This window comes from Mastomys coucha, unplaced genomic scaffold, assembly GCF_008632895.1.
Source record: "Mastomys coucha isolate ucsf_1 unplaced genomic scaffold, UCSF_Mcou_1 pScaffold18, whole genome shotgun sequence".
Classification (NCBI taxonomy): Eukaryota; Metazoa; Chordata; class Mammalia; order Rodentia; family Muridae; genus Mastomys; species Mastomys coucha.
Genome location: NW_022196900.1, coordinates 84828700 through 84853719, shown reverse-complemented (window position 1 = coordinate 84853719; position 25020 = coordinate 84828700). Strand labels below are relative to the sequence as shown.

Here is a 25020-nt window from a genome sequence, read left to right as displayed (position 1 = left end):
GTTGCTTATCCAGCTATATAGGAGTACTTACAGTGGGAAAGAGAAGTCAGAAGTCTATCCACATCAAGTTCAGCCATGGGATGCTCACCCATGGAGCAAAGCATGCCCTTGGTGCCTCCAGCTGCCTCAGCTTCCTCAACTGGCTTTTGTATGATGTTGTGGGTGTCTGATTGGATGATGTTATCTCTATCTGTTGTTATTTCTTCTTTCAGTTGAATATCTCACCAGAAGGGATGCTCTGCCCTGCTTGGGACAGGCTCCATTTGGAACTCCAGCTGTCTACCCTAAATGGGCTTCCCAGTTGACATCTGCTGGCTGTTTTGAGCACCTGCCTTGATCAGTTTCTCTCTCACTCCTTATTCATTCTTTAACTCTGGCTTACTGCACACGTAATAATAAGTTACTCCTTCAGAACAAACAACATGGCTACCATAGGTTGTGGTCTCCCTCCCCTGTTCCCATAAGTGAAAGAATGCTGCTTGGCGAAAGATGGCAGGCCCAGGGACTGAGGCTGCCCACCTGTGGAGCGAAAAGCTGACTGCTGAGATCAAAGACTCACAATCAGCTCAGTTCTGCCAGAACTCAGACTTAAAGTTCCTGCAGTAAACAGACTGCCAGTTCCCTTTTGTCCGGTCTCCTGTTTATGTTAAAAGTCTGATTGCTGTGGTTTCGTTTTTTTTTTTTTTGCCTTCTACTATATAAACACTCTGCACCCTAAGTAAAGTACACCTTGATACAGTTACTTGGTGTCGTGTCCCTCTTTGCTCTCCCCCCGCTTATTGTTCACAGTTCCCGTTTGTCTCCGGTCCAGGACAATCCACTATCGTGTAGGGTCCGCTGGCGGAAAGCTACAATAGGTTATGCTCCTGACTGCACAGAATGGTTAATAGTTAACAACATGGGGTCTATAAAATGTTTAGTCTCTAGTGAAGGACACACTCAGGCTTCCGTGGTGGTCCAGCCTGAGCTTATCCTAAGGAATGACATGACCCTCAACAGTGGGACAAGGAGGGGAAACAAGAAAGTCAATGGGAAGCAGAGACAGAGGTGTGGTATGCATGAGCGAGGCTTTGAGACTCAGGAAACTACCAGACATTCAGTTTGATTGGAGCTCTGGGCACAGTGTGGATGGTGGCCTGCTTGGACAGATGGATGTGTGCCAGACTGTAGAAGCCGAACTCAGAAATTCAAACTCACAAAGAGAGTAGATTTATTAAGGGATTAAAAAAAATAAGTAAAAGGCCTGCCTGTTTGCTTCTTTGCTATTAAGTTACCCATAAGAGAGAGTACCCTGGAAGGCTAGATGAGACAGAGTGGCCAGTGTGAAGACTAGGACATCACTGGGATGGAAGATGATAAAGGGTCAAGTTGAGGCAGGAGGTGGTAGCATGAAGATGGAGATGTGGGAATTTGCTGGTATGTGTACATATGTCCCATACAGTGGTCACCTATGCCATATACCATATAGCAGTCACTTTTTATCAGAAAAGTTCCTAATGGGACTATTGGGGCAGCAGCCAAGGCTTTAGTAGCCTGGAAGGCCATTGGAGGGAAGAAGCAGGGAGGGGCAAGGGCAGATATGTGCAGAATTGCCTAGGAATAGAATGAAGGTGTGAGTGCACGGGTTAGGTGGAAAGGTCACAGAGCATCAGGATGGAAGGAGGCACTGGGGAGAGGGCCACGGAATGTGGTAGGACACGGAGACCCAGGTTAGGGCTCCTTTATGATTAGCAGCTGCAAAAGTGTAAGAGAAAGAATGTTAGCTGCTTTGGAAACTATTGCAAGGATACTGTAGACACAGGCCCCGGGGCAGAGAGGAGAGCCAGTGGATGCTTGACCCCTCTGCCCATCTCCATCTCTCTCCTACCCTTGGACCTGAGAACTCTGCCACACACCTGTGAGGACTCACCTGGCCACCCAGGTCCTCAACCCCCAAGGTCTCAAAACCCTTGATCTCCCAGCCCGGGAAAGGTACATACGTGTTAAATACCAGGGCGATGACGTAGTCAGGAGAGACGGTCACTTTCCAGTCACACTCCTTGCCTGGTGGGTAGGGTTCTGGGTAGTTTGGTGACAGAATGACTCCTGATGGTCCTGTGAGGTCTCCCCCACAAGGAGCTGAGGAGAGAAGGTGAGGAAAAGTCTGTCCCCTTTACTTGGTCACTTAAAAATAGGCCATTTTATACTACGTACATTTCACCTCAGTTTAAAAAATAATAAAACAAAACAAACAAATAAAAAACCCATTGTTGTTGTTGGTGGTGGTGAGATGGTGTCTTGTGTAAGCCAAGGCTGGTCTCTGATTTGCCATGAAGTGAAGGATGACTTTGAATTCCTAATCTTCCTGCCTCTGCCTCCCAAGTGTTGGAATTGCAGGTGGTTTGCCATAATGCCTCATTTGACCTGATGCATCTAGGGTTTTGTGCACACCAGGCAAGCACTTTATCAACGGAGCTGAATCCTTAGCTCTCCATAAATTATTAAAACAAAAACAAAAACAAAAACCAGGTTCTTCCTGGCTGTGACCTTAGGGAAATTACCTAACCTGCATAGTTTTTCTTTTGTGTTAAAAGGAGGTGATGTCTCCCTTCAGGGAGTGTTTGTGATGCTTAGTGGAGAGGTCTCGTGGTCAAAATGGTGTCACCATTGTCTTTCAGGCATATGAAATGTGTGGTATCTTCCCACTGTCTTAGGAACTCAGGAAAGCCTCATGGGTATTTATTGCATCTTCCCTGTGCAGACTATCACAGGGAGTGGAAAACACCGTCATGTTTGCCTGCCAAGCACTGTTGGTCTCCTTGGCTGCCAGCTCTGCTGGCATCTGTCTGGATCCCAGATGCCTTCCGGCTTTACTCCTTGCCTAAGGATGAGGATGCACCTCATCAGGACCAATGTGCTGCCATCCCTCATGAGTCCACAGTGGCCACCCTCTCCTGGGCTGGTGGACTTCTCAACAGATGGGGAGGATAGGGTAGCCAGGGATCCAGCAAGCGATTTTCCCAAGGGCCTCCTTCAGTCTCTACGTCCTGGACAGGGCTGTGGTACAGAATAGAATAGATGTGTCGAATAGAGCAGATGCTGGAAACATAAAGAGTCTAGAGCAGAAGCCTGGTGGACAATGGGCAATGGCTCCATTTGGAAACCAGGGACACTATCAATGTCGACAGTGGATGGTGGGCCAGTTAGAGTGCAGGGAGCTGGAAGAGGTGACCAGCATACCTAAGACAGGCACCATGGTTGGGAAGGGGACAAAAGGGTGTAGCAGAGGGTCAAAGGGTTGGCCAAGGAAGTAGCTCCTGGCTTGTACCAGAGCTGAGCTGGTGCGTTGCTTACAGACACACTGTTGAGTTGGTCATCAGGTGCCAAAAAGAGAAAAAGGTCCCCATTCAGGCCACAGAGGCCCTAATATAGGCGAATCTTAGCCCAGAAGACTCATGAACAGGGCATCCTTTCCGTGGAAAGATACATCCTAGGAACCATGCTGAGTCCATTTGAGCAGGATGTGTCGCCTCAGATGAAGTGGTCCCTCACGCAGTCTCACTGACAGTTCAGTGAGCTGAGGGCGAGGATGGAGGATGCTCTTCTGGACTATACACAAAGAGGACACTGAGGCCCAGAGAGGTGAAGTCATTCACTTAATCATACTAAGACTCAAGCCTGAACTTCCTGGCTCCATAGTTTATCTCCTCCTTAGGAGGAGTATGGCATGACCTCCAAAATGCTAGTGGTCCTGGGAGAGAATAGTGTCGTCCGCTACAGTGTCATAGGAGAAGCCCAGATGTGACGTTTCTCCTAGTGGATCCTCCATTGTTTGCTCTCCTTTACTGAACATTCACCTGAGCACAGGGTTGTGCAGGGGACAGCTGATTAGGACCACAAGTCTGGGCTGTGATGTCCTGTCACAAAGAAGGGCTTTGCCAGACACAGTCTGGAACGTAGAAAGCCCGTGTCCAGAGCCTGAGAGTGTGTGGATTATTCTCCGGGAGTCTCTGTGATGTCACTATTCTGGGTCAGGATTCTTGCTTCAGTTACTCTCCACCAGCTTAGGTCAGGTGTCTCTCTCAGACTTCTGCACACCGGGTGACTGTGGGTATTTCTAAAATCCCCTCCCATTACTCTTCTACTGGGCCCTAAGGCACCCCTGGCAGGGGGAGGGCCAGGATTTCACATCTCAGCTTTGACATGGCTTTTGTGCAGATGACCCCTAGCACCCCTTGTGGAGAAGACAGACTTGAACCCAGGAACCAGAGCTCTAAGCTCACGTGCTGACTTCCCCGGGATCAGGGCTGGAGCTAGCCTGGCATCCATCACAGACAACGTTCGACAAATATTTGCCTTCTTTCTTTGTTTCTCTCCTGTAAGGCAGGGCCATCAAGGCCAGCTAGCTCTGTTCGTGGCAGACTGCCAAGGAGCGGGAAATGAGGGGCTCATCGCTGGGATTTCCAATCTGTTTGTGAGAGGAGGCACACTCCCCGAGGCCATGTGCAGAAGAGTGTGCTATGAAAGCTGAATTAACCTCACTGGCCTGCTCAGTGCCCAGCTGCTGCCTGTCAGCCCAGCCCAGTCCAGCCCTTCCCAGGGTGCTGGTGCAGGCCTTACTTTTCTGGAAAGTATATTAAAAGGGTCACAGCCTTGTGGGACAGGGGACACTTTAAGGGGACACAAAGGCCTCTGGATGCTTTGGGATTCTGGCTCAAGGCAAGGAAGGGAGCCCACGGATTTGAAATACGAACAAAGAAGGGCATTGGGGGCAGAAAGGAAAGGAGACAGCATCCGAGGAGATAGCCTAGGTATCTTGTCACTCTACGACGTCACCAGGGAAATGTGCATTTTCCCTCATAGGCGAGGAACCCAAGCTAAGACTTGAACAATTTCCCCAGTGAATGACAGATCCTCAGCCTGTGCTTGGGGCTGATTGTCTGCACACCCTATTTCTTCACAACACTGAGCTGGTTCCAGTGTCTCTTTGGTTCGTGAGCTAACCCCATTTCCACCAAGGAACTGGATTCAATGTCTTGAATCCAGCACCAGATCCCAGAGCTGGGACAAGTCAAGGCCAGGCCTCAGATATCAGGGTGGCCCTCACCGGGGAACCTTCCAGGGTGAACACAGCTGGGAGAGGTCTCAGGAAGTCCCCTAAGTCTGTCTCTAGCAGGGAGGATGCATTGGTGGTGGGAAAGTAGGGGTTTTGTGCTCAGCCTGGTGTGGGTGGGAATCTTGGCTCTGTGTTTCTTAGCTTTGCAATTTGGGACAAGATATCCAAGTTTGTCTATTTTGGTTTCTGTAGCTATAATGAGGGAATGGTGCTAAATTGAGGGAGCTGCAGGGAAAAGCTAAATGGGGCTATCTAAGCAAACATCTAGTGTGAGCCCAGCACGTGTTTGGATTCAGATTCAGTGGCTATCATTTCTCTCTCTCTCTCTCTCTCTCTCTGTCTGTCTCTGTCTCTCTGTCTCTCTCTGTCTCTCTCTGTCTCTCTGTCTCTCTCTGTCTCTGTCTGTCTCTGTCTGTCTCTGTCTGTCTCTGTGTCTCTGTCTCTCTCTGTGTCTCTGTCTCTGTCTCTGTCTCTGTCTCTGTCTCTCTCTCTCTCTCTCCCCTTCCCCCCTTTTGAGACAGGGTTTCTTTGTATACATAGGCCTGGTCATCCTGAAGACCAGGCTGGCCACAATCTTAGAGATTTGCCTGCCTCTGCCTCCTGAATGCTAGGATTAAAAGCGGGTACCACCATTGCTCAGCTTGTTTCTGTACTCTTCTGTGTCCACCAGCCATGGACATAGGCAGCAACTGAGTTCATCATTTTACTCAGGGAGAGAAAAAGCCACAAGCATGTGAGCACCTGGGGCATATAAGCACCTGGGGCATGTGAGCACCTGGGATGTGAATACCTGGGCATGTGAGCACCTGGGCATGACAGCACCTGGGCATGTGAGCACCTGGAGCATGTGAGCACCTGGGCATGTGAGCACCTGGGTTGTGTGAGCACCTGGGGCATGAGAGCACCTGGGCATGAGAGGACCTGTTGGTTAGTGTCCCTCTTTCTGCCTTTCCTTGCTGCCTCTGCCTTCAAGTCCTCCCACCTACCTGTCTCAGGTAGCTGGGGTGGGAAGGGATTAAGGTGCTCCTTCCTTTGTAAGCACTGTGACTTTGAGTTATTATTATTATTATTATTATTATTATTAAGAGCCTTCATCTGTTGAATGGGGAGATTTTAAGACAAAGGGTAGATCTCAGGAACCCTAACCCAGGCAGTCAGCAATTCCCTAGGAGAGGGAGAAAGTATCTTTTCTTTGTCCCTGGAATCTGCTGATCTTCTGACCCCGGGTGACCCATTCAGCCTAGACAACTGGCTGGAGACAAGAGGACAGATCTGCCTGGCTCAGAATTCTTTGAGATCATTTTTTAAACTTCATGGGATGTGTGCATGGGTGCGTGAGTTTTTATGTATGTGTATTTGTGTGTGTGTGTGTGTGTGTGTGTGTGTGTGTGTATAAGCATGCCTGTGTAACTGTGTCTCTGTCTCTGTGTCTGTGACTATGTATGCATGTGTGTGTGAGTATAGGAAAACTGGGCTTTCTGTATCATTCTGCTGTACCATTCTCCTGGCCCCAGGTTTAAACGGCAGCTGCCTGCTGTGTAGAGGAGCCTGGGGCCCACAACCTCAAGACTGGAGGGAGGAGCAGAAGCTTGAAGCTGCTCCGTACCAATGCACGTGGGCGGGCTGGGCTGCCAGAAGAATCTGTTCTGTATCTTCACACAGCTGATCTCTGCGCTTCCCTGCAGAGCATAGCCTGGGTCGCACTGGAACACTGTGGTATCACCGGCTTCCCAGCTGTCACCACTCCGACTCCCATTCTGTGGGACTCCAGGGTCATTGCAGGAGGTTGCTGTGGACACTGAGGCAAGAGAACAGAAGAGGGGGTGGGGCTGATTCAGTGTCTGCTGTCAGCGAGGCTCACAGGTCATCTCTGCACATTATCACTGCCCTTGACAGTGACCACTACAGTGGAGCTATGTCATTGTATCCAACAGTCTGATCCATTTACATCACCGTCACCACTGGAGCAATACCTCACTGTGACCACTGGGCATCTAACACTGTGGTTCTCAACTTGTGGGTCTCGATCCCTCTGGGGGTCGCATAGCAGATAGCCTGCATAGCAGATATTTACATTACGGTTCATAATAGTAGCAAAGTTACAGTTATGAAGCAGCAACAAAATAATTTTATGGTTGGGGGTCACCACGACATGAGGAGCTGTATTAAAGGGTTGTAGCATTAGGAAGGTTGAGAACCCCTGATTTAGCAGCAGGTACATTTTAAAAGTTTGGTTACATTGTTACGAGTGTAGAAATGCATTACGTTTACAAATACTAAACCTTGTTCCACAAAGTTTTGCTATCTCATGCCATGATCAGTTTGAATGAGGGGGAATACAGTTTAAACACCAGAGATCTAAGCAAAAGGGTTTGGGAAGGATTTGGGATTGGCTTGCTAGAGTTGCCCATGAGGGTGGGTCACCCATGAGGGTGGGTCACAGGAGTCTACTGAGGTCAGGTCTCTCCCTATCTCAAAATAGCCACGGACCCTTCAGACCTCCACCTTGTTTAGGAAAAAAAAAATCAGATATTTGTAGCCAGTGGCAGAACTGAGCTCAAAGTCAACCTAAGCGGTCTGTTCTGCGTGAAAAACTTAGAACAGGAGCTGGGCAGATGACTTGGGGACAAGAGCACAAGGGCCAGAGAACCCTTGGGAAAGCCGTGTGGCCATGGCAGCTGTCGTAGAGTCCCAGAACTTGGGAAGTGGACTCATGCTGACTTGCTACGATGACTGAACTGGGATGCCTTGGGTGCAGGGGAGATTCTCAGCAAGAAAAACTCAGCATGATCTGAGAAGACACCCAGCACCAAACCCTGGCCTCCAAACCAAGCCAGACATGCACACACATCCATACGCGAGAACACACACTCATGCGTATGTGCCCTACAAACAACATACATACATGTGAAAAAGGTGGGGGGGGGGCGGGGCTCAGCAACAGAGGAGAGGTTTGTGAACTGGTGCTTAACTAAGACTAACAGGGACCGAGTTTATAAGGTAAGCAGGGAATAGGAGGGTGGAAAGAAGGAATAAACGAATAAGGGACAGAGGGAGGGAGAGAGTGAATGAGTGAATGAGGGAGAGAGGGAAGGAAGGAGGGAGGGAAGGAGGGCAACCCAAGGAAATTCAGCCTACGTGGTGGCATATCATCACCATCACCATTGGTGGAGGCAGTGGGTAACGTGCCAAGGAGGATGCTGCGGTTGCTACAGCTGATGACAGAGGCAGGGTGGGGACAGTGGTTACTGGCAAGGATAGAGGAAAAACTGAGGCACCCATCATGTCCTAGATACCTCCCCAACCCTGAGTGGATGGCACGACCTGTCCTTGTAGCATTTGCTCTGCAGATCCCAGAGGCAGGAATTTTCTGGAGCTCCTGTGACTTCCCTACAGCTCCCTACCCACAATTGGGGCACTTTAACTTTTTAATTCCAACCAAGGGATCTACTGTGACCCAGGGTACACAGTTCACATTGGCTTTTACACTAAGGCATGGAGCCTCCATAATTCTGGACTGTCTATGCCTTCTAACCCCCCGGGGAAGATGCACCGGTTCGGATTTGCTCCCAGAAGCACTTCAGTGGCGATGGCCAAGGAGTGGCAGCCCCGAGAGCCTGTTGCCAGCATCACTCAGTACAAGATCTGGGATTACATGGCATGCTACCTTTGATTCCACAGCACCAAAGGCAGCATCAGACAGGCTACAACCCACAGGCAAATCTGCCTCTGTGCTTATTTCCATAAATAAAAGTTTTATTGAGACACAAGCAGTGGTCATTTGTTTGCATGCTTTCCCGCTATCCTGCTTTGAAGGAAGACAGTGAATTGTAACAAGCCACATGGACCACAAAGGCTGAAGGACTGGAGTCTCTGACAGAAAACTCTGTCAGAGCCTGCTCTGTGGTGTCTTATCTCCCTTTCGTTTCTTTTTTCTTTTTATGTCTCCCTCCCTTTGTTGTTCCTTCTGTCTTTCTGCTTTTCTGCCTCCCCTTTCCCCTTTGAGAAATGATCTGAGAGTTGAACCCCAGGCTTCGTTGTGCTAGGCAAGGATTCCACCATGACCCTGTTTTGAACATTTTACATTTTTAGACAAGATCTTACTAAGTTGTGCAGAAAATCCTTGAACTTTACCTCCCAAGGCCTCAGCCTCTTGGGTGGCCCAGGGCCACAGCCTTGTGCTGCCATGCCTGGCTGTCATCCTATCTCAAGCCCTCCCCTTTTGGGGATGCTAAAACCGTCCCTTATTTTTTATTCACTTTAAATGGTGCTCCATCACTATGTCCCAGCCACAGTCCTAAACAATGTCCCTCCCCCTTCCTCATCACACGACCTTGCACACCTTCTGTCTGTCTGGAATGACCCTGCAGCAAGTCTCCTATGCCAACTTCACCTTGATGTTCAGTTTTCAGCTCCATACCACTTTTTAGACAGGCCTCCTTCATCCTCTTTCTGGGCTCACCCTTAACCTTCCCCACTGTTTTCATCAGAGTATCCTGTTCTGTTCTTGTCCCAGCACAATCTGTAACAATCTTGCTAATTTACTTGTTTGCATCTTCCTTGTCTATCATCCCCGCATCTCTCTGCCAACAGAGACAATTCTGCTCATCACTCTATCCCCAGGGTCCTCAGTACTCAGCCCAAGACAGTGCTTAGTAAATATTTGCTGGATAAATGAATGAATGAATGAACAGATCATCGCCATTTGACACTCGCTGGACTTATTTAGAAAGTCAAATAGGAATTATCTTCTGCCTTCCCAATTAAAAACAGACTTAGCTTTCATCCCCAGCATCACGGGGTGCTGTACACATGTAAATGATTCCCTGGGAGAAAAACAGTTTGCAGTTCTGGCCACACTCAGAAAGGTTATTTATATGGTAGGCAATAGAAAAGCAGTGATTAAGCACCAGGTTTGGGGATCCTGGACACACGGGTTTTGCTAGACTCTGCTGCTTATTAACTCTGTGACCTTGCTCGAGAAACCACACAGCCTGCACCAGCAGCATGGATTAATAATAGTGTCTGTGGCAACACGTTTCTGTAAAAACTCTTAAGAAATGATCTAGTGGGGAGCTTAGCTGCTGCCTGCTCTGTAGATGGCTGAGATCACGCTGCCCGCTCGCCTCTTGTGGGTCTCATATTCTCTCTTGAATGCTCCTGGATTTGAGCAGCTTGCCAAGGCCTCCAGGGAAAGGCTAGATCCTCTGGGGAATGACAGGATGTTAGCTGTTGCACAGTTGTGTTTACTTAATAAAGCCGAGCTTGTGCTAATCGTCCCTGGCATTTCTGCCCAATCCCTCATCAAACATGCACTACCAGGTTCATGTGTGGTAAGCCATTCCCTCTCCCGAGAGAAGTCCTGGTATTTGCTTAACTGATGACAGCAACAGAAAAGGTGACCTTTCCTGAACCTCGGGTGTACTCGGAGCACAGGGGCCAGGTTGTCATGGCCTTCCTGGAGCCCGTGGCTACGTAGTTGTGATTACTCTGATAAGCATTAAGATTGCCTAGGGAAACCCTGGTATCGGGGAACCCCCAAGCCCCTGCTCATGTGTTCATGACTTCATGTGTTGCAACACCTGCTGCATACATGGACTCTAGGGAGCCTGAGCGGTCTGGCCTAGACTTCATACTTTAAGGGAGAGGTGTGATGCCAAGGAGATGCCACTCAAGATGGGGAGGAGGGCTGGTATTGGCTGATGCTAGAGAAACAGATGTGAGATGCTTGGGGGAGCCAGAGGCTGTAGTAACTTATTCAGAACAGGGGAATTAGGAAGCAGCAGTTTTGGAGACAAACCTTGAAGGATGACTCTGACTCCTGGGAGCTGGGCCTGGCCAAGGTACAATAAAGCTGCAGGAGTGAACCTTAGGTAGTTCACACCAGGGAGTGCCTGGGGACCCTCCTGTGAGGCTACCATGAGGACACAGAGGAGTCCGGATGATGCAGATCTGTGGGATAGTCATCTGGAATCCTGTTTTAAGCCATCTCTGTCAGCGTGGGCACAGTCAGAGAACATGCATGTGTGCTTTAACTATTCATGTTGCTCCTTCCCTAAGAGAGTGCCTGGGGTGTCTTCTACACTCTCTCCTCTGTATGCCGGGCGTCTTCTCTTGCTTCTACTGCTCACCCCAGCAATTGCTATCGTTTGCTCCGTGAAATGCCAGTCTCCTGGGATGGCCTCAAAAAAAGTCATTCATGGTCAAATACATTTGGAAAGTGTGACTTAGTGGACATGTTTTGAATTTATGAGTGTGTGTGCATCTGGAATGCTCTCAGAAGCTGCTCAGATAATCTGCTTAGCTTTGCCTCCACCAAGCTTCTTTCCAACATGGCTGGGTCATGGACATTTGTTTTTTTTTCAGCACCAATTAATATTCCATGGAAATGCCAGGCCAGAAGACGGCACATATGCTGTGTGGATAAGTTACGATGCCCAGGTTCTCTCAGTATCCTGGAGGGACTTGTTCTAGGCTTCCTTCCAGTCATGAATACTTAAATAGACGATGCTGAAGTCCCTTGCGTAAAATGGTGCACATAGCCTATATGATCACTGGCATATATGAAATCATCTGTAGATTACTTCTAATACTTAATATATAATATGGAGATAGCTATTATACAATATTGATTGGGAATAATTGTAAGAAAAAAGTCTATAGATGTCCAGTAAAGATGTGATTCCACTTCCGACACACACACTCAGAATTTTTAGTCCAGGATTGGCTGAGTCCATGAAAATATAACTCCCTCAGTCTCAGTTGCTCAGGAAATTGAGAGACAGAAGAGAAAGTCCAGAGATTCTGAGTTCCAGAAGACCAGCCAACTCAGGAACTGGGCATTTGAGTATTGCCAAGTTTTGGGCAGCTCTTTGTCATGCAGCTCCATAACTGGCCACTGATGTGCACACTTAATTAAATTGAGATTACTAAGATCACTCGCATGCTTGGCTTCCAGTCTTTTCCAAGACCTGAACTCAAAAAAGAACCAGAGGACACAATGGGTGTTGGGGGGCACTTCCAGAACAGACCTATACCACTGTGCCCTGAGTCTTCCTCAACATCCCCCATTCACCCCGAGGGACCACATTCTACTTCCAGAGCCCACTCTTCTCTCTCAGTGTTCTTTGCACCCAAGATGTCCTCTTTCCTGCCCCCTGCTCGTTAGGGTCCTCAGAGCCTCTGAAGTCCAGCCTGCTGGTATCTTCCCATGGCTTTGAGCGCTTCATCCTTCAGGCACTTGCTTTTCCTCAGTTACTTCTATCCATCCTTTAGGGGTGAGTGTGGATAGCAACTTCTCTAGAACATTTTCCTGGATGTTCACAGTGGCCTCGGCAGCATGGATTTCTCTACTCATGTGCTTCTTAGGACCTGAGCATCTCCCATTCTTCTGGCTTTCCCTACCCAAGTGAGCTTGGCATGCATGGAAATATTTTTGTGTGTACTTAGGTGCACATGCACATACATGTGAGTGAAAGAGAGGGGGAGGGACAAAGGGAGGAAGGAGGGAAGGAGAGAGAGAAAGAGAGAAAGAGAGAGAGAGACAGAGAGAGAGAGAGAGAGAGAGAGAGAGAGAGAGAGAGAGAGAGAGGGAGAGAGAGAGAACATGTACATGTGGAGGTCATAGGCTAACCATTACGCATGTATTGTTTCAAAAACGCTGTCAACCTTTTTTTTCCTTTAAGACAGAGGGTCTCTCTTTGGCCTGAAATACATTAACTAGTCTATATTAACTGGCCAGTGTGTCTCAGGTATCCTGGAATTACAAATGTATGCTAATCTACCTGGCTTTTTTTTTTTTTTAAACAGATTCCACGGCTCCAACTTATGTCCTCATGCTTGTGTGGCAAACATGTTGCTTCCTAAGCCAATTTCTTGGCTCCTCAGCACAGATATTTGAATAAACCATGAGCCAGATACACAGCAGATGGCAATGTCTTTCCAAGGATGGAGAGATGGAAGGTGGGAGGGGCTGGAGGCGCTGGCAGTGGGCAAGCACACACCTGAGAACTGAATGGCGAAGCCCTGCTTGCTGGTGAAGAAGTCCGTGCTGAACTGCAGGACAACCGAGTTGAAGGTGCTGTGCAGGTCCTTGGGCAGCATCGGGCCACTCAGCTCCTTGAGGAGAACCCCGCTTTCCACAGGCCCGTCCCAGATGCGCAGTACGTCGTGGACCTCCTCTGTGTCAAACACAAGGAAGTGGAGCCTGGGCAGAGAGAAGAGACAGGTGGTCACTCCAGGCCCTACTGCTTTCTCCCCAAGAACTTCTGATCAGGAGGAGTCACAGCCTAGGAAGATTTACAGGGAAGAGGGGAGGCATCGTCTGGAAGCATCCTTGTGCTTCCAGCTGGCTGGCTCCATCCGCTGGAGCTCCCAGTAGTGGGGACAAGGGTGAGAGGGTGTGGATTTTGTGTGTGTCGGCATAGCCACACTCCACCTCTCCTCGTAACTCACCACACCCATCAGACCAAGCTCCTGAGTGTAAGTCCTTATAATTCTAGATTGAGAGGGGGCAAGAAAGGATATGATTCTTTCCTGGTGAGATAGGCTCAACAGATAAAGGTGCTTGCTGCCATGCCTGAAGACCCAAGTTCCATTTCTGGAACCCTTATTCTGGATGTAGATTCTCTTCTGGGCTATGTGCTCTCTCTCTCTCCCTTTCCTTCTCCCCCCCCCTCCCTCCCCCCCCCTCTCTCACACACACACACACACACTTTTTTTGTTTTTTGTTTTTGTTTTTTTGTTTTTTACACACACACTTTTTAAAAACAGATAGGCAAGGAGAACAATGGCGCCTCTCAGAGGCTGGCCAGCCAGCTGCAGGGGAACTAGAGTAAGCTGGTATGTGGGTGTCTCTGAGCCGAGTGCTGAAGCTGTTAGCTACAGACCGTTTAGGGGATCTCTGCAAAGTGGCACAGGCCATGCTGGGGCCTCTGTTATGGGGAGGCATATGTCACTTCAAGCTCTCAGTCTGATAGGAACCTCAATTCATCTCAGACAAAAAAGCCGAGGTTTCTATGCCTACAAACCTGGGTGACATGACTCTCTATGAGTCCATTTCCGCTCACTTTGGGGATACATTGAGGCACTGGAAAAGTGTGAGAGACAATGAAGAGCCTTCCTGTGGACCTGAGCCCAGTTCCATACCTGAGACACTCTTGTCACCACCATCAAAGGCACCCCGGTTCATTACTATTATGCATAAAACTCTAGACTTCACATAGGTGGCACTGCTTTCTACTGACATCGGTTTCTCTTCACTTATTTCAGTCACACTAAAAAATATATCTGTTTAAATTATAAAAACAAGACACATGCAAGGCAGAAAAGCAAAAGTATGAGGTGCTTTGGAAAATTTGAAGTCTCTCTCATACAATCAACTGACTCTCCTGCGCTTTCCACTTATTATTAGCACATATCCTCCTAGACTTTCTCAGTGTGTACATATTAATATAGTTTTCCCCAGCATGGGCTTAATCTTCCCTTTTCCTTCTTTCCCTCTCTCCCTCTTTCCTTCTCCCTCTCTCTCTCCATCTCCCTCCCTCCCTTCCCCCCCCCCTGTGTGTGTGTGTGTGTGTGTGTGTGTGTGTGTGTGGGGGTGGGGAACCGACTGGCTGGCTTTGAATCTACTATGCAGCCAAGAGTGACTTTGAACTTCTGACTTTCCTGCCTTTGCCTCCTCAGTGCTGGGCCAACAGGTGTGCACCACACCTTCTTTTGTGTGGTGCTGGGGTTGAGCCATGACTTCATTCACGCTAGGATAGCGCTCTATCCACTGAGTTGGACCCCTGGTCCTGGTTTTAGGTCACTTTCTTCCTTTAATAATATATACTATGGGCATATATACCTACTTAATTTTTTTCTATAGAAATGGACAATCTAGTCCCAGTTTCTCATTAAACTGCGAGAAACACACCTGTATTGGCGGCTCTTTTTCTCATTCTGCTAGTGTTCTGGCGGACTTGTGGAAATAATGGTTTGGATGGGTGGGGGAGGGGAATAGAATATCTAAGTTTATCCCTCTGGTAAAGGTTGTTAAATTATCCTCTCCTGTGGCTCTATCAATTTCAGCTTCCCCCAAACAGCATTGGACTGCACTGTTCTCTGAAAACTCCACCTCTTCAACACACCAGCTATTATAGTGTCGCTAATATATTCTACATTAAAATACCCTCCCATCTGCTAGACCAAAATGGAACCTCACTGGTATTTTGAATTTAGATAATTTAGTATTTTACATAACTTTAAAACAGTTGGGGACATTTTTATCTCTTCACATTCTTTACCCATCTTTAATTGGGCTACTTTATCTTTAAAAAATTCTGTTTGCCCACCAAGCTCTTTATTCATTATTTTTACCTAAATTGGTTCCTGTTGTAGGATATATTTTTCGATGCTAGTATTATCTGCTAGTGTCTGGTACCTCTTCTCACTTTAGATTTTGTTTATGGAATCTATTGCAGTAAGGAGTGACTTGAATACATTTATCTTTTCCACTAAGTGTACAGGGTCTCAACTTCTCTACCGTTATTACAAAAACCCCAGTCACAAGGCTGGTAAGGATGCTTAAGCTAGTTCTCACGAGCTGTCCTGCATGCATGCGGCAGCACACATGCACTTATGCAAACAACAATAAATAAACATAGCACTTTAAAAAAAAAAACGCTTAAACTGCTTGGGATGAAGGGAAGGCCTCTGCTGAGGATGAGTGTGCCCCTGCACATATGAACTCATAGAAACTATGATCCCGTGTCCAAGAGGATGAGTGTGCCCCTGCATATATGAACTATAGAAGCTATGACCCTGTGTCCAAGAGGATGAGTGTGCCCCTGCATATATGAACTCATAGAAGCTATGATCCTGTGTCCAAGACCTGTACAGGGCTTGGGCATGGATGAGACGCTCATGAATTCCCATACCTAGGTCAGGAGCTACTACTGACTTTCCTATATAGGGACTGCTAAGTGAACTAAGCCGGTTAAAATGACAGCAGCAGAAGCAACAGCAGCAGCAGCAGCAGCAGCAACAACAACAACAACAACAACACAGCATAGGAAGTTGGGAAGGAGAAGAAATGGCAAGAGATGAGAAACTGGAAGGGAAGGAATAGAGAGAATTTGATCAAAATATACACATGTATGGGATGCTCAAACAATAAAAAAGAGATTACTTTAAAGAGAAGAAGAAAAGAAAAAAACGCAAGAAAATACTGAAAAAAAAATCCAAGTTGAACTATTTCCCCAGACCTTTCAGTTCCTCCCTTTGAGACTGAAAGCATTAATATTTACCACTGTGGTGTTATTACACCACATTGTAATATTACACTGTGGCGTTATTTCTTCAGTGATAGACTTACTCCAGTGCCTAGCTGAACGAGCCTCCTCTGTTCTGTAGATGTTGAAGCCCCCGTTGACTCCCTTCTTAGCACCGATCAGTAGATATTCAGTATGTGTATTTATCTTCTCCCTGCAGACTCCCTCAGGAGTGTGACTCCAGAGAGGGTGGGGTCAACCTTTCCTACTGGGGCTCCATGCTGAGGGCACGCTTGCCTGTTCAGAGGGGGCTTATCATCGACTCCTAAGTAAACACTCTAGGTTCTCTTGACCTGTCCTAATGGAGACTCTGTGGCCTTGCTGAGCCCGCCTTGCCTGGGCTGGCTGCTGCTCCTTGTGAATCAGGAACACAGCTCTTCAGTTTCCTTCCAGCTTCCCACAGCCTCATATTTTGGTATTCTAACACAAAGAAGTTCCCCCTCATCTCCCCCACTAACATATTCAGCTTCTTTCTCCAACTTACTCTATCAGATTAACTCTATGGTACCAAGTTCCAAAACCAACGCCAGAGAGATAACCACTGGTTACTGTGGAGGACTTTGTGACTGACGTCTTTGTGACTGACGTCCCCGGGTGTGGACAGACAGATGGCTTGGTGGTACTGCTTCTTTGTTGGTTGTCTTCTTTGCACACTTCTTAGATTCATTTCTCAGCAACCTATAAGTTCATGATGTTTGGACCTGACTATGAATGAGAGTTTGTCTTTATTTCATCGTCTAGACAAAGGATGAGTAGAATGTGAACCATTAGTTACCACAGCATTCTCTCAGACCAGGTGTCTTTTGACACTGTCCCTACCTCCTGCAGGACACAGTTATGGTGGAGGGATTGACATGGCTGGAGAAGACCTAGCCATAATGAGCGGCATACATGAGGACCACACAGAGGCAAGGCCATGTTCCCTTTGTTCAGCCTGGCTCATCTGATAACCATACACGGCCAAAAGCTTCACATCAATGAGGAGGAGGAAGAAAGGGCAGGAGAAGGAGGAACAGAGAGGAGGGGGTGAGGAGTCTTCTAAGTGCACAACCCATACACAAACAACTGAACTGATAGATTGTCAAATTTCAAACCCAGGATGCCATTTTCCGGTACTTGCTGTGGATGCCAACACTTCTGCACACACGAGCCCAAGGGGGTGGCAGACATGGGTGAGAGAAATGACAGGAGTTGCTGAGACAGAGTAACCTCTTTAGAATGGGGCACGTGCAGGACCTCTCCAAAGGGTGACATTTAAGCAAGATGGCAGGCTCAGAGGGAGCTGGCCGCCGCAGAGCAGGCTGGGTTAAGAGGTGGCAGGCAGCCTTCCCCAGATAAAGGGCAGCATGTGCAAAGGTCCCAAATGGGAAGGTGCCCCAGGGTGTCTGGGCAACATAAAGGTTGGCATGGCTGCGGGGTGGCAGGCAGGGGCCAGGCCTGCTGGGACGCTGTGGCTTGGGGAAGAAGTTGAGGTTTTATTCTACTGGCTAAGCGAAGTTGCTGAAGGATTGTAAGCTGAGGCCTGATAGGGTCTGGTTTGTATTTTAGGATCATTCTTGCTGTACAGATGAGGACAGACAGGTAGATGCAGACAAGGACAGACACGGGGGGTCTTAGCTGGGGGCCTTAGCTTAGTGACCCCTCTTATGATGGGCCTTGATGAGAGCCAGGAAAAGACGGGTTTTGCCAAGTTACTCACGTTCTCAATGAAGATTTCCCTCATCTTAAGGAGATCAAAGTCTGTAGGTACCTATCTGAGCTTCTGATCAATGGAGATCAGCCCAGGCCCCCAAACTTGGCCTATCTGGGCTGCCTCCTGCAGGTGAGAGGTGCCGCCCATCTGTTGGCTTTTAGAGGATGGGTGTTGGTTGGAAGACTGCATCAGTACTGTGATCCCAGGTGAGGAGGTAGTGAGTTGAGACAGTACCACACCCTGTGGGTGTTGTGCTTGCTTGTTTGGGCCATTAGGCCATCTCTCGGGAAGAGGGATGAGGTGTAGTGTGTATAACCATCTCAGGGTGTGCAGAGTTGACTCTTCCCAGGAGCTTGCTGCTCACCAAAGGAGACAGTGTAAAATACAGTAAAGTGTGAGACTGGTTCTGAAAGAGTGCCATACTCGAGACGCTATTGAAATGACAGAGGGAGAGAGTGCTAAGCCTTTGCAGACCATCCTTAGGTGATGATTGCCTTGTGGGTGCTTCTGATAGCCTCATGGAAAGCAGGTGGGTTAGGGCCTCACTTCTGCCATTTTGCAAAGGTTTGGAAGTGAAGTTCCAAAGGGTCGGACTGACCAGACAGCCAGGAAGGATGAGGAACTCCTGGTGAAACCAGATCTTCCTGGGCCAGGCCTGCTAGGCTCTTTCCTTAACCTCCTCTTCTAGCTTTCAGACACAAAGAAAGCCTCAAGGTGTCTTTGAAGCAGTCTTAGAAGAAGAAATAAGACAGACAGAGGGGTGGTCAAGAAAGAGAGTGCAGTTTATACAGATGCATGAAGGAAAGACAAGCCAGTTGCCTGCCTGGGCCCAGGCTCCATCCCACCCCATCGCCTTCTCCTCAAGGCCTGGGGAGGCTTCCAGGCCAGACTTCTGCCCCCATCTGCTGCTCATCTCTATGGCCTACTACTGCCGGCATCTAAATAACCAGCAGGGCTCCCGACTCTTAGTGTCCCTACTCTCAGGGGAATTTCCATGGACATCTTTCTTCAACTCCTCAGTGCTCCGAGGCTGAAGGAAAACTGAACACATCAGGCTGCTGGGCACTGCTCACTCCTCACTGCTGGCTCCTCTGTAGCCATTGAACATAGAAAGGGCATGCAAACCAGAGGAAGAGAGAAAGCAAACACTGAGGTGACTGGAGCTGTTTATTTCACATGCCCTCTGACTTGGGGAAGGTGGAGGCAGGAAAGCACTGCAGGGACCTGTCACCACAGCGTGAACGGAACCGCTGCTGGGGGGAGGGGCTCAGAAATCACTCAGGCCCCAGATGAGAATGCAGCTTGACTGATCCTCGGGGACACAGAAAGTGAACAGGAGGGAATCACGGTTGTTCTATGGAACAGTCCGCCTCCAAGCCATCCGACAGCAAACTCGCTATTACACCACAGAGATAGTGATATCTGACTCTGGAATTTAAATTATCATGCTATTCATTGAGCCAATGCTGGGCAGACAAGTGGAGGCTTCAAGCCAGCAGGGCTGTTGGACGCTAGCTTTGAGGCTTTGGTTCCTGGGGTCAGTTGGAACTCAGTTCTCTTCAAAGGTGGGGAGTGGAACTGAGTAGGCTTCAGGACCTCGAAGAAGTGGTGTGGTCTTCTAGGCTGGTGGGTGACTGCTTTTTTTTTTTTTTTTGGATGTAGGCTTTTAGCCCAGGTTTCCCTCTTATGTGCCAAGTGACTTTGGACCAGGAGCCCTCTTTGCGTTGTTGCCTGTGAGGGATTTGCTAGTGAACGGCTCAGCTTCCAGAACTGTGAGTCACAAGTGTTTGTTGCCTGTTGTCCTTCATCTATTGCAGCTTGTGGCTGTCACTTGGTGTCACGCTTGGCTACTTTTCTTTCAGAACCCTGGTGCCGTCACGTGCTCCTCCTCAGCCTCAGACTCTATGGCTTATCTCCTGTGCGGATGCTTTTCATTTCTCACAGGGCAGATGCTGCCACTGCTGGTTTTAATTGTGATGACGTCATTATTTTCTTCGCCTCCCTGATTGGTTGCCATCGTTTCCTTTCTCTCAGGAGCTCCTCTCCTCCATTAACCTGGCCATCTCCACAATGAAATGAATGTAATGAAATGACACAAGTGTGTACAGCATCCATTAGAATACCTACCATCTATTCTGTGTGTATTTTTTGACACCCTGGGGTGGAATCAAGGGCTAAGTATCCTAGTTAGCATGAGTTATCAACTCGACACAGCCTAGAGTCATCTGAGAGGAAAGCCTAGACTGAAGTCTTGCCTAGATCAGACTGGCCTGCAGGCATGTCTATAGGCGACTGCCTTGATTATGAATTGATGCAGGAGGGCTCAGCCCACGGTGGCTGGCACCATCCTTAGGCAGGGAGGCCTGGGCTATAGAACAAAGCTAATTAAACAGAAGCTCATGAGTGAGCCAGAGAGCAATCCAGAAAGCAGCTTCCCGCTATGGCTCTTGCCTTGAATTCACGCCCCGATCTCCCTTCAGTGATGAACTGTGACCTGGAAGTAGAAGCCAAAGAAACCCTTTTCTTCCCAAGCTGCACTTGATCAGAGTGTTCCATCACAGTGACTGCACGAAACTAAAACACTAGGCACGTGTTTTACCACTGAGCTACAACCCCAATCTTGGTTCTTTACATTTCTTTCTGTCATCTGGAGTATTTAAAAAAAAAAAAAAGTTAACAAAACCCTTTTTTAAAAATTGGTCCCACTTCTTTAGAGAAACAGTTATTCGTTTTCTTCTCATACTCATGGTTCTTTATGAAACATCCTGTGCATGTATTTTATTTGTGCATTATTACTTTTAATCTGTCCCTTTGAAGGGAGCGATCACTATGGGTCCAGTGTGCCAGCCAAGAAGGCAGGTGGTGCTAATTCCCCTAAGAGACATTAGAATTCATGCCTGGGATCAGAGGCTGGAAGCCAGAACAGGGTGTGTTTTGTCAACTACTCAGGATGGCTTGGCCGGTTTATCATACTTGGATAATTTGAAGTCGCTAGTGTTTCTTCCTCTAGAGAGTCAATCCATGGAAATGAAGTCACCAGAGCTCACTGCTGCTCTTAAAGCAGCGTTTAGAATATTTATACATTAAAGCCACGTTAACACCATCCAGGCTGGCTACCACTTTTCCTTTGGAACCACATTCTGGCTCTTTCGGGCCATTTCCTGACTCCGTGCAAACTTAAGGCTTTTCCAGTGATGCCTGCTGGGTGTGCTTATCTGTGTGGTTCCCTCAGGTGATTGCCCTCACTGTGCAGCTGCAGGGACCTTCTCCTTTTAAAGTTTAACCCACCGTTGCTCTTCTAAAAAGAAACCTTCTGGAAGCTGCTGAACCTGAGGCCAGTATTCCCGGCAAGATCTGTGAACACAAGCCTTGCTTCCAGTGCCGTCTGCCTCCTCCGGGCCAGCTGCCCACTTGCTGGCTGACCGCTGTGGTGAACAGCTCTGCACTGTGGCAGATCTGAGAGTGCAGCGGGGGCTCTGGGCTGCAGGCACAGCCAGGTATTTTGTCTGGTCCGACATCCTCCCAGGAAGACAAGCTCCACTGAGCAGGGAAGCCGGTTCCTCAGAACCTCCTCTTGGCAGCCCTGCTGCTGGGTGGCCAACAGCTAGGAATGAGGCTCACAGCTTACCTTCACCTTTGCCACAAAGAAGTCCTACCAGTTAAAACTAACGAAGAGCTTCTTACTGGCCAAACAAAATGATTACAGCTTTACGAGTATTAGGCAAATAATCAATGTCCAACTGCCAGAAGGTCCCTACTTTCCATGAGTCCCAGACCCCTGCAGGGAGGGCACACCTATAAAGGGCTAACATCTGTGCCTTCCTGGGGCTGTCCCAACTGTACTTGTATGTAAGAAACTCTCTTCTGAATGTAACCAGGGTTGCCAAATGGTCACACGAGGCCCTTCTCTGGTTTCCTAACCAATTTCTGTCCTGAGTTTCTACTATCGATACTCCTGAAGCAGCAAGGTCACCTTCTCACTTTAGATCGTGAGCTCTTTAAGTATGGCTGTGTGTATGTATGCTTTCCGCTATTTTGTGAGCCTGCAAGGTCCTGCCTACCAGCCTTCACAGTAAACAACCTACTCTTGCTGTTGTTTGTGGGTAAGATCTAGGCATATATTTGTATTGGTGTGTTCAGGTGTGTGTATGTGTGTGTGTGTATGCGCACGTGCGCATGTGTGTGTATAAGTGGACATGTGAACATGCGTGTGCCCACGGGCACATGTGTGAGTATAGAGGCCAAGGATCTCTCACTGAACCTGGAAGCTGACAATTCCATAAGGTCAGCTGACTAACGAGTTTCCGTGATCCAATGTTCCCCAGTACTGGAACTACTATGGCCGACCTTCACTGCTGAACCCATGTTTTACATGAGCTCTGGGGGATCCCAACTGAGGTGTTCAGACTTGTGCAACAGATGCATTATCCACTGACCTGTCTCCTTAGCTCCATTCCCTCTGCTTCCACGTGGAAGCATCACCCAGACAGGTCCACAGTCTACAGTACCACATCCGGCTGGAATCTTGGCCCCTTTGTACTGTTTCCTCTCCTCTGCCTCTGCTCTGCAGCCCTGGTTTCTCATTTTTCTCCAGCTAGTTCTGTATGTATGAATGTAACCACGGTTGCCAAATGGTCATACTAGGCTCTTCTCTGGTTTCCCAACTAGTTTCTACCCTGAGTTTCTACCATCGATCTTCCTGAATTCTATATCTACCACCCTGACCTGTAGGAAGGTGTCTTTAAGAGAATTGGGTCTTCCCAGGTAAACACACAAACCCTCACTAGCAGACACTTCCCGGTCCTTCCCTCTCCTTTCTTCTAGAATGGAACACAGATATTATGCTCGGAGCTGGAGCAGCTGGCCAGATAATCACAAGATTGAAAACTTTAGAACGGCCCAACAGTAGGCAGGGTCAAGGTACCCTGGAGAGCTGGGCCAGGCCTGGATGGGACCTTAAGAGTCTTGTTTTGGAGAAAACAAGGAACAGAACTCCCCATCTGCAAAGCCAGCTTTACCACGTTTTCCTATTCCATCCCTAATAGATATAATTTCTCTCTGAGACCTTAAAGGGAAAAAGACTGTCTTATTTATACTTATACTCTTGATGCCTGGCACTGTGCCTGGCACTGGGAAAATGCTCCACTTTTTTAGTTAAACTGAAAATTGTTACTTTCTTCAAAGTGTTCCAGCAGTTCCTATTATACTGAGAACGGATTCAGTGTTCTCTTGGTTTTGGGACCCGCTGATCCCTTCTTCCCGCTATACCTACCCACATTACGACTCCAGCATGGTGGGTTTGTTCCTGGATTGGGCTTTTGCTACGCTCCCCCAGGTGGAAAGATCTCCCTCTGCCCTCCAGGAAGGACTTCCCTCCCTGCCCTCTGTCCCTGGATCTTCTGTGGTCTGGGCTAGAGGCATCCACCAGCTGTTTGGCTGTGGCCCCTGAAGCTAGGGTGGGACTTCAGTCTGCTCTTTGTGCTGCCCCTGCACTACAGGGCAGAGGGGGTCTCTCTCTAATGCCCACTGTGCAAGTATAGCCCGGCCAGGGTCAGAAGGACGGTGGGAAGAGCGAGGGCTGGAGAGACAAACACTGGGGAGCTGTGTGGGCCTCCAGGGGCTCCTCTGTAAAGCAGGACTGACAGACACTGGTCTGGAGCCTGGCATGCTGCAGATGCTTGATAGGGAGTGAATAGAGGGCCAGAGTCGCGTGCCTAAGCCTTTATCACCTTTTCTTTTCTCTCCGAACTGTCCTATCAGATCATAGGAGGGAAAACTCTGGCCCTACCCTGGACATGGACTTTTTGGGGTGAACCTCATGTTTCCTGCATCATTACCGAGTGGAACTGTGTTGAGGGAGTCCTGTCCTACGCCTTACTGTGTACAAACTCCCAGGCCTTGGTGGAGCTCCTGGGCACCAGGAAAAGAGCACCCACTAAAGCATATGGGGCTCTCTGTAACCAAAGGAAAGGCTAATCTGCCACCCTACTCTTGCTAAATATGCCAGGGAGGACTGCAGCCTGGCTACACCCAAAGCGGGGCTCGGGGCTTGGCTGGGTTCATGCAGGTGCCCAGCTGTCCCTCTGGGAGTTTTCTGAAGAGATTACTCTTGTTCAGCTTTTGGGCTGAACCTGGCAACAGGACCCTCTGGACACACCCAATACTTCAGCAGGGTGAGGTCAGGTGGCCCTGAAAGGCTTCTAGGAGCCTATCATTTCATACCCTGCCACCCATGACCTTCAGGCAGGGGATCTACAGCCTGCAGCGCTTAGGGGGTGCACTGCCTAGGTAAAATTGGCAATGCTCCATCCCACTTCTGGGCAGCTACTGTTCTAAGTGGTTTATACACATTAACTCCCTTAACCCACCTAGGGAGACAGTACCCCTAATCACCATTCCACAGGAGATCAGAGAAAGACAGTGCTGAAAGAGGGCCGCACGCTGAGCAGCTAATAAGCACACAGGTATCCCTGTGCCCGAGTCCAGCTCCTAGCAATGACTCAAAGTGGCATGATCAATGAAGCTCGTGGGATGTCAAGAATCCAGTTGAATAATCAGGCTGAATGGCCAAACCGCAACATGAGGTCGATGCTGGAAAACAAGAGACATCATATAACAAAACAAAAGTAGTGTCCTCGGAGGGATGCAGATGATGGTGTGTTGATAAAAACAAACGCAGGCTGTCAAGAGCAGTTGGAAAACAAAAGGCTTGAAGTGGAAACAATAACAAAGTTTCCAGGATCCACAGAGAGGGAATGGTGATAGAGAGAGGGGGTGGTGATGGGGAGAAGGGAGGTGGTGATGGGGAGAGAGAGGGTGGTGATGGAGAGAGAGGGGTGGTGACTACTTGAAACAGAACCAAGACACTTTCATTGGTAGAAGAAAACCAGAGCCAATTAAATCAGATCAGCCAAGGATGG

The 25020-nt window shown here is 48.5% G+C and overlaps 1 protein-coding gene across 8 annotated transcripts in view; it reads right to left on the bottom strand.

Annotated features, from left to right (window-relative positions):
* Window positions 1-25020, bottom strand: part of Csmd2 (CUB and Sushi multiple domains 2) — a 582522-nt gene that overhangs the window by 117735 nt on the left and 439767 nt on the right. For all 8 annotated transcript variants that reach the window (XM_031378716.1, XM_031378717.1, XM_031378719.1 and 5 more), the window contains 3 exons: window positions 13099-13301; window positions 6702-6893; window positions 1980-2118 (listed from right to left, as the gene is read on the bottom strand). In XM_031378716.1, coding sequence (XP_031234576.1) covers window positions 1980-2118; window positions 6702-6893; window positions 13099-13301 — 534 coding nt within the window. The remainder of the gene's footprint in view (window positions 1-1979; window positions 2119-6701; window positions 6894-13098; window positions 13302-25020) is intronic.